Genomic DNA, 20,022 nt, shown 5'->3' with positions numbered 1-20,022 from the left:
AGTCCTTGTAGGCTGCACTGTCATATTAAAAGGCGCATTGTGATAGAAAAAAAATAAAAATTAACAATATATACTGTACTTTAGTAGGGAAAGAATTTATCAAATGGTCGACGCAGGAAACTTTTTTATGAAAATGTATACTCATGTGTTTTAAGATTTGAACTGTTCTGTGGAGAACGTCTTCAAAATATTCGCCACAATGAACAGATGAGGGATTTGTACTGACGCGCGGAATCGATATGACATTACAAGTTTGCATCTTTAACAATAATTTAACAAATTGCACTTTCTGTAAAAAAAAACCATCTCAAAACAAATGGTATGACTGGTTTTAAAATTATACTTAACATGTTATATTCAACGGTTAAACGGGGGAAAATGTCCCGAATTACTCTGTATCAGTGTGGATACTCTCTAGCTGTCAATCTTTTCAGACCTAAGCCGGAATTTTTTAACCATTTCGGTTTTAGCTAGTATACATTACAGTTCAACTTCCGGTATTTCCGAAATGGAGTTTTTGACTTGAGGAGAGCAAATAATATTCTGCATTTAACTTAATGTGGATAACTTAAACTGTCATTATGGAAAGAATGTGTGCCTCTCGAACTTTGCAGGATATACTAAGGTGCTGTAGAAGACGGAATATCTGTGTGTCAGTCAGCAGACTAAGTCCTGTAAGGGTGAATGGCTTACGCAACATCAGTCGGTATCATACTACATCATGTACATGTACAAACAAAAGTTCATGTGGAGTGTACGGGAAACATGGCGTAAGTAAACATATACATGAAGCTCTTAATATACTCAAGTCACTGAAGTTTGGGATTAAAGGATTTTATGCCCTTACATAATAGTTACATACAGCTGACATATGCGTGCATACATATACTGTACTCCGTTGATTTATGTAACTTCATGTGGGTTGGGGTATTTACCGAAACGGACCGAAACGGACATGGAATTACCGAAACGGAGGAAAATGGGGCTTAAATTAGCATTCTTTTCAGAGAACGGACCCAAATATATGTTCTACAGTGCCTAACTGTGTCATATGTAAAATACTGGGGGTTTATTTGACCGAGAAGTATTTTAATTCGATTTTTTAATCATTCGCGATTAGCGGCCCGATTGTCGTCCGGGTTGCATTACCGAAATGGCCGATAATGGACCTGAAATCGATATTTTTACAAGAGAATGCACCAAATAGAATATTATTTGGTGTGTATAGATGTCAGAGGTAAAATATTTTTTATTTATTTTGCCTAGAAGTATTCAAAAATAATTATCAAAATATCCGACCCACGACCCCATTGCCGTCATAGTTGAATTACCGAAATGGCCGATAATGGACCCGAAACCGATATTTTTACGGGATAATGGACCCAATAAAGTATTCTTTGGTATATACAGAAGTCATATGTAAAATATTTTTGATATGTTTTCTCTGGAAGTATTTTCAAATAATTATCCAAAAACCCGATCCACGACCTAATTTTCGTTTACGCATTGGTCATGAATAAAAAAGGAGCCGGAAAACAGAAATCCGGATATATTAAAAACGAAACGGATAGCTTCTTTATTAAAAAAAAAACAACAACAACAAAACAACAACTTCCACCTGCTTTATGACATGATTTGGACTTCAACATTTTTGTGTTATTGAAGATATCCGAGATTTTCCAGCTATTTATGAATGATGTCAGTTCAGGTTGAGTAACACAAATTGATTCCATCAAGTACACAATATAAATCTTATTTATCCAATATTTTAATTATTAATTGACAAACATTTGCGGGAGGAGTTATGTTTTTTTACAACAGTTCTTGGCCTACAGAACATTTGATGAGATTATTATGATATACATTGTATATTGTGTTGTCGTTCTATACTTATTGGGAAATTGGTAATTATAAGGCTTTATTATCAAATTATGTTTCCATGAAAAAAATTTTGATTTTACCATTTTTGCAATCTACTGCACATTGTTTATTTCAGTATTTGATTCTTGTCTGGAGACCTCCAACATGTTTCAAATGATTTCTTTAGAACTTTTAAATATTTAACTTTGTAGTGTAATTAAAGGTGAGGGTTATAACCACTCATAAGAATTTCAATGCAACATTATATGACATTCGATGTGTGCCATCCCTTGCTACTCTTGATGTCAGTACAAAAGCTGCTCATCTCTGTATGGTTCTGATGTTCATTGTTTATGCAGATAGATTCAGCAGTCACGTCGGTCAAACGTCGCCATAATAATTGTGTTGAAGATATCAATATGACATTCATAATTATAAATCTTGTCGCTTTCATTCCCATGATGATCACTAGAAGACATTGTTGTTCAGACCTATCTTTGGTAAAAATTTTGATTCAAATTTTCAAACTTGATATCATTTCAGTTTTCATTAATGAAATGAAACATGAAGCATAATACATGAGCATTTATGTTTTTAATTATCTTTCGAAAACAAAATTAAACTTCGTGCTTTAACCATTGTTTATAATCCAAATAATTGAAACCTCAACAAGATAAGACAAATAATTACTTTTCACATTTTATTGAGCACAAAAGGCAAAGACATGAAATAAACAGTTGGCAATATGAAACAAGTCAAAGTTATAGAATAAATGTTTCCCTTGTGAGATATCATTTTTGAAAACTTTACCCACTAATGGAAAATCACTCAAATAAATCTTTAGTGTAAACAGATAATAAAATATATGTTCTATAACTAATGAATTTAGCACTGTAATACTGCAAATTTAAAGCAAGCACTGTATTTTGCATAAAACCCCATAATTGGAATAATAAAAAGGAGACTTCCATAATTACTTTACAAAGTCATGTTTTAACTGCAAAAAAAGGTAACATATATATAATATTACAAACAGGTATATTTTTAAGAAAAATGAAAAATGCAAAGATTAAATTTTAATAAAAAAGAAAATGAGAAAACAAATGTGCAATATAATATCAGTTGTATAGGTATGCATGGACAAAGTGATAAGCACAAAGAGAAAAAGTCATAATGTAAATTTCATTGGAATATATATATAACAGTTACACAAGAAAGCAATGCTTCTAACATGCAGTTAGCCTTATATAGTTAACATAGAATGATAGAAAATATTCTCCTCAAAATATGTTAAAAGCTTAAACACTTATGAAAAAAATAAATCAACTTTTTGTGTGAACAAATAATGTAATATATATTGTATAACTGATTTTAAACCAAGCACAGTTAATGCATAAAACCCATAATTGGAATAAAATACAATAGAGATTTCAAACAAATATTTCACGCAAACATGTCTGTATATACTCATATTTCATACCAACAAGCACTTTAAAAAAAATGAATTAGATTAAAAAGATCTACCGGTATCAATAATTAAAAAAAATCAGCAGCTCTATTTCCTCTGCTCTTGCTTGTTCTTGAACAGAGATTCCTGGTAATCCCAGTATTCTGAAATAAAATGTTGTTACTTAATTATCTGACATATAATGTTATTCTAATTATAAGATAAGAAGATCCGAGAGGGATCTTGGCACCCACTATTGAATGGTATTTATTGGTTCAATATCAGACGGATCTTATCTCTTCTTTTCCCTTCTTTCCCTCTTAATAATATGATAATAGAAACAAGTGGAACCTACATGTGAAGTTTGAGGGACATCCTCCAGTTCTTTTCAAGTAATAGTGATAAGAAACTTAGATTCTCCAAAATCAAGATGGCCGCTTGTCAATTTTTTGTTTTTCTTTCCACAAATCTTTACTGAATTTGCACAATTAACTAATCACCAAGGGGAACCTACTAATCACCTTTGAGAAATAATCCTCCAGTAGATATCAAGAAGAAGTGATAATCTATAATTGCCATTTATTACAATATACGTTTAAGTGAATGCTGGTTATTCGAAAAAGATGAATTTTATTTAAATGGTTATTGTAAATATGTATTCCCAAGGAAAACTGGTTTTGATGAAAGTAATGTAATCTTCTATTAAACTGCTAAAAAGTAAGATGTCTTTAGTTGAAAATATACATGATAGCATAATGGTAAAAAATTGAAGAAAATCTAAAACATAGCTTGTTTGTGGTTTGCTATTTTGCACCTGAAATCAGTGTTTTCTCCAAAAATAACCCAGGAGAATTAGACTTATTTCAAATTTTGCAAGATTCCATAACTACCTGTGGTAATCATAAATCAAATATTAATGTGTACATAACTGGAGATTTCAATGCCAGAACTTATACCAGACCTGATATGATGGTTTGGTTACTACTCAGAATATAAATGAAATGAAAAATTTAGGAAAATGTCTGACACTTATATAAAAATATTGTACTTGAATTGTTGAATGTATATATTTCAGTTTATCATAGGTTATAAGATAAAAAAAAAAATTGCCTCTCTTCGTTGTATCTGTCTTTTTTTCTGAACTGCTCGGTTAATGGAAATTATGTAATATTCTATGAATCAAAGGGGGTAGATATGTACTTTACATGGATGTAATATTCAATTGGGGTAGATATGTAGGATGTGTAATAATCAATTGGGGTAGATATGTACTTTACATGGATGTAATATTCAATGGGGGTAGATATGTACTTTACATGGATGTAATATTCAATGGGGGTAGATATGTACTTTACAAGGATGTAATATTCAATGGGGGTAGATATGTAGGATGTGTAATAATCAATTGGGGTAGATATGTACTTTACAAGGATGTAATATTCAAAGGGAGTAGATATGTAGGATGTGTAATAATCAATTGGGGTAGATATGTACTTTACAAGGATGTAATATTCAAAGGGAGTAGATATGAAGGATGTGTAATAATCAATTGGGGTAGATATGTACTTTACAAGGATGTAATATTCAAAGGGAGTAGATATGTAGGATGTGTAATAATCAATTGGGGTAGATATGTACTTTACATGAATGTAATATTCAATGGGGGTAGATATGTAGGATGTGTAATAATCAATTGGGGTAGATATGTACTTTACAAGGGTGTAATATTCAATTGGGGTAGATATGTACTGTACATGGATGTAATATTCAATGGGGGTAGATATGTAGGACGTGTTATAAAGGGGTAAGTTTTGTAGAATTGATATAAACGACTTCTGCTCTCAAACTAAGCAATGGATATCGCTCATATTTGCCTGGTAGCATCCCTATGGGGTGGGGATTCAAAATTGTACAAATGGTGGGGCTGACCCCCAAGGGGCCTAAGAGACGTGGCCAATATTGGTCAATTTGTTTAAACAACTTCTTCTCTGAAACTAAGCAATGGATATTACTCACATTTGTATGGTAGCATGGTTATGGGGTGGGGATTCAAAATTGTACAAATGTTGGGTTTGACCCAGGCCGCTAGGGGGCTGAGGGGTGGGGCCAAAAGGGGTCAATTTGGCTTAATTGATTTAAACAAATTATTCTCTGAAACTTAGCAATGGTTTGACTGGTAGCATCCTATAGGGGTAGAGATTCAAAATTGTATAAAGGAAGGAGCTGACCCCCCAGGGGGCAGAGGGCAGGGTTAAAAGGGGTCAATTAGTCTAAACAAGATCTTCTCTGAAACAAAACCAATGGATATCACTCACATTTGTGTGGTAGCATCCCTATGGGGTCGCGCCAAAAGTCAATTTCATTTCATGGATTAATGCACTTTTTGGCATTTTTAGTATTAAAATAAAACCAATGTACATGTACCCATATAAAATGCTTATGATATATATTGACATAGCAATACCAGCGACAAATATACTGAAGCATCATTCTTGTTTCATATCTCATGAAACCATGTGAGCGATACAGGCCCTCTGGGCCTCTTGTATATGGTAGATATCTGCAAATTGTCTTTCTTCCTTTGCTATTACATGCATTTGCTATAACATGCAGAAACTACAGAGGTAAAGATATCCAAGAAAATCATTAAATTCTATCATATCAAATTTATCATATGAAATGCTCATTTCTATAGCCATAGGATTTGTATCCCCCAAACTTCTGTAAGATATGCCCAATTTATATACACATGTATATATATACCGTAGCTGTAGAATTTGTATACCCCCTTCATTATGTAAGATATGCTCATTCTGCAGCCATTAAGGATTTGTATCCCTCTACTTTATGGAAGAAGAAGAAAAAGAAGTCAAGAAGAAGAAAAAGAAGAAGAAGAATTTCCTTTCCTCTGTCCAATATTAGCAGTTAAAAGTCTAATATTTATGGGATTATGAGTGAAATTATCAATCCAATATTAGGAGTTAAGTATGTCTAGGATTTAAGGTTTTCTGATTTAGTGACAGGATCCTTCCAACGTTAGGAGTATATAAGTGCCTAAGGAAATAATAGTTTGGATTTTTGATCATCAAATGATGATGTTTGATTTTTTTTTTTAAATATTCAGGAATTTAATATAGTATGATCAACCTATAAGATGTTTTGCAGCAGATTCCATGACTGTCATTTCTTCTACACCTGCATCATCTCCCCTGTCCAAAATTACGAGTTTATTTTGTTTAAGATTTAAGAATTTAAGTGTCTGGAAATTAAGAATTTTAATAATAAATCATCAAGTGATGACATTTAAATTTCCTCATCATCAAATGAGTATGTTTGAATTATCTTAAAATATCAGGATTTTGACATTTTAATTGACTTAATGATAATTTATGATATATTTGTACAATTATCATTAAATTCTATACCATATAATAAAAAATTATAAACATGTAAATTTTGACTTCACAAAATTAATTTTTAATCTAAAAAGTATTGGGTCGAAATATCATCATCCCATCACTGAAATCAATGCAAGTCTAGACTTAGGAAAAATTCCTTGCTGGAAACATGTAAATGGTAAATTCAAATTTATAAATCTACAACAGTGTCAAAATTTGCAAAAAAAAAGTTAAAGTGTTTCTTTGGTCCGACTAAAACATCTCTTAAATATTGATGCAATTTTCACTTCAGGAGTTTATAATGAACTAAAAGTGTTCATTTATGCTGTAATTTTTTTTTATACATGTATATTTTTGCTTAATAATAAATTTTAATATCATAACAAACACAAAACTGATCTTTTAAAAACCTATGGATATTAGTTTTATTTCAATTAATTATAGAAAAGGTCTGAATATTATTAGTAATTGAGGAAAAATGCCATCTCTCAAATAAAATTGAATAAAATTCATGTATTGAATGTTGTGTTCGTTTTGATTTTATTTTGTATTTAGATGACATGCCTACTTCACAAGGAAAAGTCCATCTAAATATACATATAGATATATATTGATGTGAAATCCTATGTATAAGCTAACCAAATTAAAACAATATGTCTTAGCTGTAGCCTTTACCTTATTAAGGAAAACATTAAACATACATGTTTAGTACACTTGAAGTAGAATCTCTTGAGGTTTTCTTATGAATTGAAACCATCTAATGGACCATAATTTTAATCATATCTTCACTGTGGCAAGTTTGAAATTTAGAAGCCCATTTGAATACACAACTGATGGTCTTATTCTCCTTGAACTTTTTTAGGGCCTCCATAGAATATACATCAAATATTTTGCTTATATGACGCCCTCTTATCAGTTTTATGTTGTCAATTTTTTTATTTCTTTTTTTAAATTAAAACATTTTGGAATATTGTGGTTTATTATATATATATAATTTAAGGTTTATTATGGGTTTATTAGATATATTCTTATTTTGGTAAAATGTGCCATAATCAAAATAACATATGTTTTTAATATTGCTTATGTAATATTTTAATGTTATTATGGAATATTTGATGTACTTAATATTAATTGCACAAGGTACAAAAGAAGAGTAACAAGCTCAGTACCTGATACAATATTTTTAATTCATACTCAAGTTTTGAGTTTTATACTGATGTTTAATGAACAGTTTCAGATTTAATTTATACCTGTTATACACATTTGTATTTAAATCTTAGGAAATTAACTCTTTAATATATCTCACAGGTGAAAAAAAGAGCCCCCCCCCCCCCCCCCCCCCCCCCCCCCCCCCCCAATCTCTCTCTCTCTCCACCTTCAACACAGGTGTGTTACACCTGGACAGTTCAGTTATAGCCTAAGGGGATCTTTCAATACACTGGTCAATTAGTGTAAGTTACACAGGCATGTCAATCATCTCCCAAGGTGTGAAAAATTAATCTTCAAATATTTTAGAAATAACTTTCATATCTGAAAGTATTAGTTGGCTAAAAGGGTGATGTGGAGTAATATGTAAAATCTATGTATCGCAAATTCATATTGTCAAGTAAGTAATTCATACAGAAATTGGATCCAATTAAGTAGATAACTATATAATGTTCATAATCATATACTCTTCACCAAGTTAAGGTAATAATATATAGCAATGTCATAAAAATGGAAATGATCATAATCTTCTTTGTCCTGCACTCGCTATTTCTTGCATATTAGGTAATAGGTATTATCATGCATTGTAAATTCTTATTTTTGCATTATACAATTTCATGTTGAATTTGCTCATCATAATGAGGATGTTGGAATTATAAAACATCAACATGGTAATTATAAGGAGGTACGGACAAAAGCCCCTTCATAAAAAAAAAAAATGATATTTAATTTTTTATTGATTTTTTAGTGCTACATATATACCGTACATACATGTATATGTATAAGTGACTTCAGTCACAGTGGATTCTGCAATGTAAACAACTGGTCCCAAGGTTCAAACAACAACTACTTGAACTGTTACATAAACAATAAGTTGTTACACAGGTATTTGGTAGGTTTTTCATTGATATTGTATTCTCCTGAAAAGAAATATATCATGAATGGCTTCAGGTGTATCAACAGTGAAATGCCCATGTTTGCACATGCAGCCACAGGTATAATTTGTTTTTATATTGTTTCTTTGATTTTAATCATTCTTAAAATTAAAATTAATACAACACAGAGCAACATGTTTGCATGGTTGAGTACTTATTATATTATAATTTGAGACACTGCAATTTTTTTTGTATTCATTAATTGAAGTATGCAACATATATGACAGAAAACGTGAGTAAGTTTGTGGAAAAACATCATAATTTATTGTACAAACTTCAAGACATTTTGTTTTAAATGATAAGCTTTCCTGATTTTTTTCTACACTCAATTATAAGGTATCTTAATTATGAAATGTGTGTGAATGAAAGTTAATAAGATTTCTAAAAGGTTTTCAATTCAATTCAATTCAACAACTTTTCTGTTGATTACTGAATTTTATGTCTTAATGTAAAGCAGCACAGTATACATGTATTATAAGGAAATCATTAAAATAATGCATTGCTAGTTTTCCAATGTTTCTAACAATATCTGCATGATCCTACAGAGTATAGTACACACCTTTCTGAAAATGACAAGTAAATATTAAAAATCTTTACAACATGATTTAGGGTTGTACAAATGACACAAGATATTTATATCTTTCAAAATAAATTAAGATGGAGATACAGTATAGCAAAAATCAATTATAGTTGTTTCGTCCTAATTAAGACACCTGAATGATTCTCAGGGACTTAAAGTGATTAAAGGACTCGAAAGCGAAAAACTAATATCAGACCATCTTACGTAAAACAACTAGTTAATCAAGTATATCTAATCATCATATCATCACTACTTATACACTTAGTTAGAAGCAGCTAGATATTTCCTATATCTTAAAAAAGACAGAAAGTTTTAAGTAATTTATTCATACAAAAAAGAAAACCTACAGAATAAAGATTTTTGCTCACCATCATCAGATGGAAGTACATTTTTTGAAAAGTACTGCCTAACAAATTCCCTTGATCCCTACTTTTACCTATTTATCTTTGAGTCTGATCAGGAAAACAAAATGTCTTAAAGGCAGACAGCCCACCATACGTATCGACAGTTAAATCTGTTATTGATACTTTTCCAAAAGTTTTTCTTAAGATCTAACTTAGACTTCATATGTAGGTTTCCCATATAATTAAAAGAATTAAAGTAAGAGGGGAAAGAATGGAAAAGTTGAAAAGAGATCAATCTCAATGGTGGATGTGTAGATCCCTCTGGGATATCTTGTTATACATACATGTATACAGCTGATGGATTATGAATATTCTGTTGATTTTTTTAGAATAGATATTATTCATGGATCTGATTTTTAACAATAATGAATTTTTGCTGAAGTTACACTGACATGTTGATTTCATTTAGAATTCAATTCCAATAATCCACTTTATTGTTTTTGATGAGACATAATCTAAATTTGATAACATTTGATCATTCTAAAGTTATAAGAAAAAAGATCTGTTCATATAACAGTAATATGCATATGTACCACTATCCACTGACATGATTGGGAATACTGTAGACTACGTATGTATACACTTGCTTTTTTTTGACAGGCTATCATATTTTTATATTAATTTTTGATTTTAGAATTATAATGGAAATTTTGTGACAGCATGGCACAAAAAGTCATCTGGACACTTTTTTGCAGTTTATTAAAAAAATAATAAGAAAAAATATTAATTCATTGCCTAGACTTCAATTCAATTCATTAATTACTTCAAGTTTGAAATATGGTTGGTGAGAATAAAAAATCACTATTTTTATAAATTGTTAAAATAAATTGGTTTAAAAAATACCAAAGGTTCCACAACAATTTTACTTAGAGAATCAAACACGGTATTTCTATAGTTAAAAAACCTATAAAGAACAAGAAATCCTTTTATTAATTGTAACTAAATTTATAAGTATTTTGCATGTGTTTAGGTAATCCGGATTTCCGTTTTCCGGCTCTTTCTTTTACTCACGCCCTATGCGAGCGACTCTGTTTACAAACTGAATGTGAAATCGCGAGGTTTTTTAAAAAATAAATTCAAACATTTCCAGGTCACATAAACCCCTCATATTTCATACATTATTCAATTATCTACTGAAGAATAATATTTTGGGTCCTTTCTCTTCAAAAACAGATAATTTCAGGTAAATTTAATTCCATTTCGGTAGTTCGTCTCAATCGAAAATTGGGCCACCAATCGGGTATTTTAATAATTATTTTTGAATACTTCTAGGCAAAATAAATAAAAAATATTTTACCTCTGACCTCTATACACACCAAATAATACTATATTTGGTCCATTCTCTTGTAAAAATATCGATTTCGGGTCCATTATCGGCCATTTCGGTAATGCAACCCGGACGACAATCGGGCCGCTAATCGCGAATGATTAAAAAATCGAATTAAAATACTTCTCGGTCAAATAAACCCCCGATATTTTACATGTGACACAGTTAGGCACTGTAGAACATATATTCGGGTCCGTTCTCTGAAATGAATGCTAAATTAAGCCCCATTTTCCTCCGTTTCGGTAATTCCATGTCCGTTTCGGTCCGTTTCGGTAAATACCCCAACCGACTTCATGTTCTATGTATGGAGGTTGTTTGTAATTTGCTGGTGTCTTGCAATTGAGCGTTGCTATATTACTTCACTGATAATATACATACATACATTGATACAGCTCCATAGATACGACTTCCACAATGATCATGTCAGGGTATCGGGCCAACCGTCACTGTGCCATTGAAACGTTCTTTTTCTATGTTATATATATATATATTATATAACTGGTAAGCAAGTTTCACTATAGCTATCACATGGTATATTATACATCCACTGGGGATCGAACCTGCGGCCCTCAGCTAACTGCTAGCTGCGATAACATAGCTCTGGACGACAGACGGACAATTTCTGACAGATGATCGTCGTCAGAGCTACGTATACGATTCCCTTCCATTGACGATAGTGTTGCAAAACAATGAACGTCGAAAATTCTACAAACAGCGGATGTTGTGTAACTTTGGAGTAATATTTAGTATAATCAAACATTTCTAATGCAATTTTAGCAATGTACTAGCCTACCATCACATCTAGAAATCTTTTATTCACATATTCCAATACTATATATACTACTCTGAGTTGTCTCCGTAATCCGCCATATATGATACTTCTTGGAGAACTCTCGTGGGGATATGGCATGCGTGACCATATATGGATGAAGCTACTAAGATAAAAAAGCATCATCAGAGATACATGTATTAACCAGTTTTTTGTAATGGTTGTGAAGAAAGTACATCTTACTTTGTGTAATTATTCAATTTCAGAATATTTAACCTTGTTCACAAAGGTATATATATAACACTGAATCTGTTTTTCTGTTGAAATCTCACGAGAAATCTCATTAGCATCAATTTATTTTGATTTCCTTATAAGAAAATTGACCTTTACACCTGTACGTATACCTTTGCACCTTCACAGGCCTGCCTGTGAGCAGAGTAGGCAGGGTGTGAATATTCGTTCGACTCTACTGCCTGATCATGACCTAAAGGGAAATTTCCCTTAGCAGGAATCTAGAAGATGACGATATCATTATGTACGCTATATAAAATTAAAACCTGCCATGGTTATATAAATATGTATAGACATAGCTGATTGGACCATGGACTTAGATATATCTGAGTCGATGGTTAGACCCCTATATCCGTGTCCATGTCCTCCTCCAGGGCTGACTGTGACGTCACTTCGGTCCGGATACAGTTAAAGTTGACCTTGTATACGTAGTTATAGCAACATTACAAGTATACAAACAAAATATTTTTCATCACTATATATATATATTTATCGCACCTCGGACTAGAATGTCCTGAATCATTCATGATTGGTTGAGATACAATCACATGGTGACTATATTTTTCTAAAGAAGGTCACTTTGTTATGTTAGAGGGCGCTACAGGTTTCATTAGAGGGTCAGTTTGATTTAATGGCAGCGACAATTTCCACCCCATCGTAAATCACATAGCTTGTACCTTCGCAAATGGCTTCGAGAATCGTGAAGTTAATTTCGGTTCATCTGTACTGTCTTTATTGTAACAATTACAGTTATAAGAGTTATTTCCCTTACACCATGGGAATTGTGTGTGCTATTGTGAGATTTTAGGGTTAGTGATTCAAGCGCTTCAACAATGTTGACTGTCAACAAAAATGAAACGCTTCAGGCAGATGAAAGCAGCAGACATAAATACAAAATGATTGAACAGTCAAGCTTCAAAGACAATCAAGTTCGACAGAATGGCAGCTAGGTGTTTGAAGGATTATCTGTTGGAAAAGAATCGAAACATGCTGATTTTGAATTATTCAGTCAACAACAATTGGACCAATGTCTGTCCCATTTCAATGTTGATGCCAAGAAAACAGATAGATGTCATTATAAAAGTGTCCTCGATGTGATCAATTTGTTATATATACCTGGTAGTCACTAATATTATTGACCCTCTATAGAGCCATAGAGGGTCCGTAAAATTCATAGGGGGCTCGGGCTATTTATATATTTAAGTGTGCAGACTCTGTGAGTGATTAAGAGTCAGTCTCTATAGACTATGATCCGTTTCAGGAAAATTTTTGAACTTTGGATCAGAGAAGCTCCATCCCAATATTACGTGAATTATTTTTATTTCATAATTTATAAACGCGTAAATAGTGTAGAGAAAACTGGTGTAGGGTATCACCAGCCTTCTCTAGAAGACTAATGAATGCTCCCGTATCCCAAAACCCAAACAATGCAGCGAGTACTCACGTTTTGTGGCTTGTCTGGTTGTAGGTTCAGGATGAAAGAGGGCGCTCTCCCTCACCTTGCGGGACTATATACGAGAGCGCACCTCCAGCTCCTGCACAGAGCGAGTTCCAACCAGGGGAGATCACTCTCCCTGGATTTTCACTACAATGGTTTGAGTGGTATTATTGTAAAAATTGTGAGTGGCTAGCTACTTGCTAGTAAATAGATGAATTTGAATCTATACTGTGAATTAGTGAACTTATCCATGTTTTTTTTTTACTTTTTCCAGCTGCGAAATCCCCGAAAGGAAATGCGAAACTTTTCGGCCCTATTCACACAATGCCTACAGAAGACTGATGCTAGAAATAATTTTGGAGGTAATTAATCATTCTTACTGGGTTTTTTAATTTGAATTAGTATTGATGTATTGGGGAGGTCATTTGTGTATTCACCTGTCTCTCCATCATCCATGATAAGGAATAATCCAAATTGATGTTAACTTAATATTTGAATAAGATTTAATTGAAATGAAACTTGATAAAAATATGGATTCTGATGTTAAATGATATTTTTCTCTCTTTCCAAAATAAATAGGTTGTTGGTATGTCAGTATATGTATAAGTTTAGCTGAATTGCTACTGATTGCTTTGCTGTGATATTTTTACGGGAATTAAGATATAGAGGTTTAATAGATGGAAGAGAAATGATCTTGAATCTTAATTAGAAAACTATACATGCACCACGTACCAATACCTATAAGGAATGAAAAACTTCTGTCCAAAATAAACTGCAACCAACATTCAAACTTGTAAATTATGTTTAAAACTGTCTCCATGATATTTGATTTGACAATAAAAACTCAAGTTTCACAAACATTTTGATGCTAGAATTTCAAATGTCGGTGTATACATGTATGTAGATCCTAGTTATAAAATGACATTGCTGTTGTTTTAACTATATTTCAGTAAATATCTACCGTATTCAGAACATAAGTACATCTGCACGGAGAGTTAATAGTGAAAAGGGAAGTGAAAAAGAAGGAGAACAGGATTATAAAGATGGAAAGAAAACCAGCAGTGATCCAGGTAAAACCGGGCAGTTTTGTGATGGCTGCAGGGTCATGTCATACATCTGACGCTGTGTTAGAGCAGTTGCCTCGTCATTGAACAGTTGTCGTTTATGAGTTATTTTAAATCACCACATAATTAGGATTAGTGCAGAAACTGTTCGAAAAGAAGTTTTCATTGTTAATTATAGAATGCCTATTGAAGTTCAAGATCATATGTTAAATGTCAAGGAGGTATATTTCATGTAGACGGAACTGTTCAGATCTCTTCATAACTTCATAATATATGATGGATATGACAATACAGCTACCTGCATTTATAAATAAGTCTCAAACAACTTCATGTACATTGCACATTCAGGGAACTTTTTTTTTCATAATATGGGTTTTTTCTCGCTGGTTTGGGATGGGGTCTTTTTGTCTCATTTTGGGAAGAAAAATAGTGATTTTTTTGAGAAGTAAACTGGAGATTTTGGGAATTTGGCTTAAATATGAAATAATTTCCATTGGTAATGGGGTATACGTATATTACCAGCCCTTAAAAAGCCCTCAGAAATAGCCCTGAAAAGAAAACCTATAGCTTTTTGTGCAAATAGAAAATGTTTAAGTTTTGCAGCTGAGGACCAAGTTACTGATATGAATTAATTTAAATTTAAATTTTTTCTTGTCACCTGAAACTTGTTCCGTATGAAATTGATGATTCAAACGTTTTTCGATAAATTCAGTATCACATGAAAATTCGAGTTACATCTGTTATGAGAGACTTATCGTACTAATCCAGCAACCGTCTCCTTTTCAGACTCCGGATCCTCAAGAAGATTTGCAGTTATGGGGTTAGGCAGTGCAATTATCTTATTACAGGTTTTGAATCAATATCAAGCTGTAACTCTCCCATGGCTAGAAACGCCACAAGAGTTGAGAGATGTTCTACTCAACAATGAAGTAAGAAAATGTGTAATGTAGGATATGTATTGTATAATGGTTGAGATATATATATGATGTACATTCTATTTCACAATGTACAGAACGATGCCTGGGAATTGACAGAGAGGTTTATCTCGACCGATTTTACTACCAAAATTAGGTAGTATTCCCCACTGATGATGTTTTCCCCACAAAGAAAAATAAATTCCCCATCAAGAAAAATCCAATAAAACAGGGGGAAATTCTCCAAAACAATTAAGGGATATCCCCCAAATTTTGATGAAATATATGCAAGAATTATAGCAAAGAAAAGCTGTAAAATGTTAAAGTTTAAAGAATAATTCAAGACAGGGCAGCCCTTCATTTCTCTTAAATTTTATAATGGGTAGTATTAAAATCCCGAAATCCTAGATTAACTCCTAATTGATATCTACCCCTCCCCCTCTATTTTTCGTTCACTTGGCCTATAAGGAGCCATAGTGTGGTATGAGTTTGTCATCAGTCGCCAACTATTTCAAACAATAACAAAAAGGCCCACAGACCTTATATTAGTACTGTAGCATACTGGGATGCAGGACTACCAAGTTTGTTCAAAGGAATCACCCTGACCCACTTTTAAGGTCACAGGGGTCAAATGTAAAAAAAGAATATGCTAAAATCTTTAACAACTTCTTTTCAATAACCAAGAGGCCAAGAGACCCAATATTAGGCCTATAGCCATAGAGCTATAAAGTGTATTCAAAAGAATGACCTTGATGAACTTTCAAGGTTACAGGGTTCAAATGTGTTTAAATCTTAAAATACTTCTTCTCATTAAACAGAAGGCCCTTTGAGCTTAAATAAGGCTTGTAGCATGCTAGGGATAAAGGGCTTAGGTACCAGATTTGTTAAAATGAATGAACGTGACTCATATTCAGGGTGACAGCTAGGGACCAAATTTGTTACAAAATAAACAAGTTCTTCTGAAAACTCCAAACACTTCAAGTGATTACATTTAGCCTCTGATATGCTGGGATGATCACCTACCAACCTGAAGTCTTGATATTCATATTAATGACTTTAGGGAAATGCATTTTCAAATTAAAGTCACAGAATGAAAAAAAAATGTTCCAGCAACTTCTTCTGATTAACCATGGGGCAGCGGTTGCCAAGTGGTTAAGGTGTCCCTGACAATTTATCACTAGCCCCCCACCTCTGGGTTGCGAGTTCGAAACCCACGTGGGGTAGTTGCTTGCTACTGACATAGGCCGGTGATTTTTCGCGGGGTACTCTGGCTTTCCTCCACCTCCTAATTATATACCTGGCACGTCCTTAAATGGTCCTGGCTATTAATATGACACTAAACAAAATAAACTTAACTAAACTGATCAACCATAATAGACCGGGGTCACAGAATATGTCTGTTGCTAACTGCATTTCTACTGTATATGTGTTCTACCATACATGTTATTAAGTTTTTTATGTTATAAATTTCATTCGTGTGATTGGTTGGATGTGATTCTCTGTTTACCTCTATGAATTAAATCTGAGAAAAAGTCTTTTCATTTTCGGAATTATTACTTATATATACTGCAAGTTACTTTTACAGGTTAAGGGTAAAATTTGTGCAGGTACCCATCTCTAAATTTCATTTTTACAGAAATTTGAGTTTCTTATAATAGTAATTAAGCTGTTGTAAAGATAGAAAAAGTTCATAATCTGGGTAGGAAACTGGTCTAGAACTGGGCATTAGTCAATATACGGTCTCCTGGTACATGTATATGCAGTACATGGTATTATATTTGCTGGGAATCGGTCGATCATTTTTATTATTGAACCAATTCTAAGTTTCACTATATTTTGATTTTCCTAATTTTGGGCTGATTTCATTTCCTGGCCAATGTTCGTACATTAGTGTTGTTTTTCAGGTAACCTCTATACAAGTCTCCAAGCATCTAAATGTTGGACAGCATTCGGGTTTAATAGCAACTTTTAAAAGGAATGGATTTGATAAGGTAGGTATTACACCTAAATAATACTCAGTTTCGTACTCACAAGTATACTTTCTTGCTTTATTACATAATCACTAAAACACACTTAGAATAACTGAAATCTGGACTTTCCTGTAGGCCTAGAAGTCACCATGACTGTCGTCTGGCAGTGTTAATTATAACATCTGAGTGACTTAGACGCTTGAAAGGGTAGAACTAAATTCGGAAACATCATGTACAGGTGGTCAATAGTTTGCACGCGACCAAATTCCAAAACGTCACAAGTGTTTAATAGTTCGCACGTGACCGTGCAATAGTTATTTCAGCCGTGCAATAGTTCAAAATATAGCTTATTATGCGTATCGTTAAGGAAAATCAAACACATAATGTAATAAATATAAATATATATCAATCATTGACTGTGAAATACATTTTCTATTATCTAGCCTATATTCTACCGGATAGAAAGGGGCGACGCCTTCGTACAAAATCTGTCGTCCGTATATAAAGAGTTAGAAATTGATCTTGATGAACAAATACAGCCAATATTTGTGGACACGAGACAGTAAGTACAGTTTAGTACAATTTTAGTTTAATTTGGTCAAATTTGGTCAGTTCCAACATTAAATAAATATTTATTTTTTGAACATATAAATGTTCCAATTATTAAAAAATAATCTTTAGAAACAGATCAATCCTGATCATGTATACATTTCCATAATTTTAGTAAATTGAATTTGGTAAATTCATTTTCAAATTTTTATAACCTTGCATTTAACATATAACTTAAGACTACTCAACTTTTACGACCGGACTCTTGTATTCCTTGGGGAATCCATCGGCTGGGTAACGTTAACACAGAACCATACCAAACTGTTTACAGGGACGTTGGATCTCCGACCTCCCTTTTATTAAGATATATATACATGTATATGTTGTACTTACCTTTAGTCATGATAGTGAATAAGCAAGTTAACTAAATACTGAACAATAAAACCTGCTCTAACGACCACCTGTATATAATGATCCCCTGTATATAATAATCCCCTGTATATAACGACCACCTGTATATTATGATCCCCTGTATATAATGATCCCATGTATATAATGATCCCCTGTATATATAACGACCACCTGTATATAATGATCCCCTGTATATAATGATCCCCTGTATATAATGATTACTTTGTAATTGTTCCAAGTCATTTTACTATAACATAATGGATCCGTGTATAACGACAACATGTTTAACGACCGGCTAATTTGGTCCCCAGAATCGATGTATAACGACCAGTCTCCGAGATGATCACGAGAGTTATACAATGGTACATTCATGTTTCTCCAAAATGATATATATGTATATATCTGATACAAATCTTTAAAGTAAGGATATTGAGCAGCTTTATATTTTATCAAATCTTGACTACTAATTAATTTATATTTAAAACATTTTTTTTTTTGATGTGTCGTATACAAATTTTGTAGGGCTGATATTGGATTACTTCTGATGGGCCTGTTGTTGCTGTATAGCGTGAGAAAGGGCGGACCCCTTAATGTCAGCGTAAAATTTAACCAGGGAAAAGTTATCCAGGGAAAGAAGAACATTCCGAAACAACCTAAAGAGACAATGGGTGAACCAAAAAAGGAAAAAACTTCAATGATGGACATGTTGCTTGGCGATCGGGTAAGATAGCAGTCGTCAAGATTCATCATAAACAACTGACTCTCTGTGATCCCGGACATTAGTTTCTTTTACAAGCTTTTGATGAATTATAAAATGCATTAAAATATTTCTGAAGTCATTAAAGCAGGACTCATTTCATTTTGATAGTTTACCTTCCCCTCCTTCCAAGCTAATCCTCTATCGATCATCATAATTATTTCCTGACAATTAATCAAGTTAAAGTGGACCGATCAAGCTCAAACTTCACACTGCTTCCTAATTGGAATTCCTATTTGAATTTTTTTTTTTTTGGTAAAAGGTCAAAAGTCAAGGTCACTAACTATACATAAAAAAATTAAGTTTACAGAATAACTCAAGTTCAAGCAAATGTGAAACTCAAATTTCACTGGTTTGGTTTGTTTGGTTTGTTTTTGTTTAACGTCCTATTAACAGCCAGGGTCATTTAAGGACTTGCTAGGTTTTGGAGGTGGAGGAAAGTACCCGGAGAAAAAACCACCGGCCTATGGTCAGTACCTGGCAACTGCCCCACGTAGATTTTGAACTCCCAACCCAGAGGTGGAGGGCTAGTGGTAAAGTGTCGGGACACCTTAACCACTCGGCCACAGCGGTCCCTTTTCACTAATGTAATTTATAATTTCAACAATATCATTACGAAGATAAATGATCTTTTGGAAAATGTCAAGATGGCCCGGATCACAAGTTTTGAAATGACTTACAACACCTGATTATGAACTGGCT

At 32.9% G+C, this 20,022-nt stretch overlaps 1 protein-coding gene across 1 annotated transcript in view; it reads left to right on the top strand.

The window, feature by feature from the left end:
- The first annotated feature begins 497 nt into the window (after positions 1-497).
- Positions 498-20,022, top strand: part of LOC117337113 (paraplegin-like) — a 38,787-nt gene continuing 19,262 nt past the window's right edge. Inside the window, exons 1-7 of the mRNA XM_033897906.1 lie at positions 498-770; positions 13,930-14,017; positions 14,606-14,725; positions 15,506-15,648; positions 17,538-17,624; positions 18,047-18,165; positions 19,086-19,284. Coding sequence (XP_033753797.1) covers positions 582-770; positions 13,930-14,017; positions 14,606-14,725; positions 15,506-15,648; positions 17,538-17,624; positions 18,047-18,165; positions 19,086-19,284 — 945 coding nt within the window. The 5' untranslated portion in view covers positions 498-581. The remainder of the gene's footprint in view (positions 771-13,929; positions 14,018-14,605; positions 14,726-15,505; positions 15,649-17,537; positions 17,625-18,046; positions 18,166-19,085; positions 19,285-20,022) is intronic.

Source organism: Pecten maximus, chromosome 11, assembly GCF_902652985.1.
Source record: "Pecten maximus chromosome 11, xPecMax1.1, whole genome shotgun sequence".
NCBI classification, from domain to species: domain Eukaryota; kingdom Metazoa; phylum Mollusca; class Bivalvia; order Pectinida; family Pectinidae; genus Pecten; species Pecten maximus.
The sequence above is the reverse complement of the archived record's forward strand: the minus strand, read 5'-3'. Positions and strand labels throughout refer to the sequence as shown.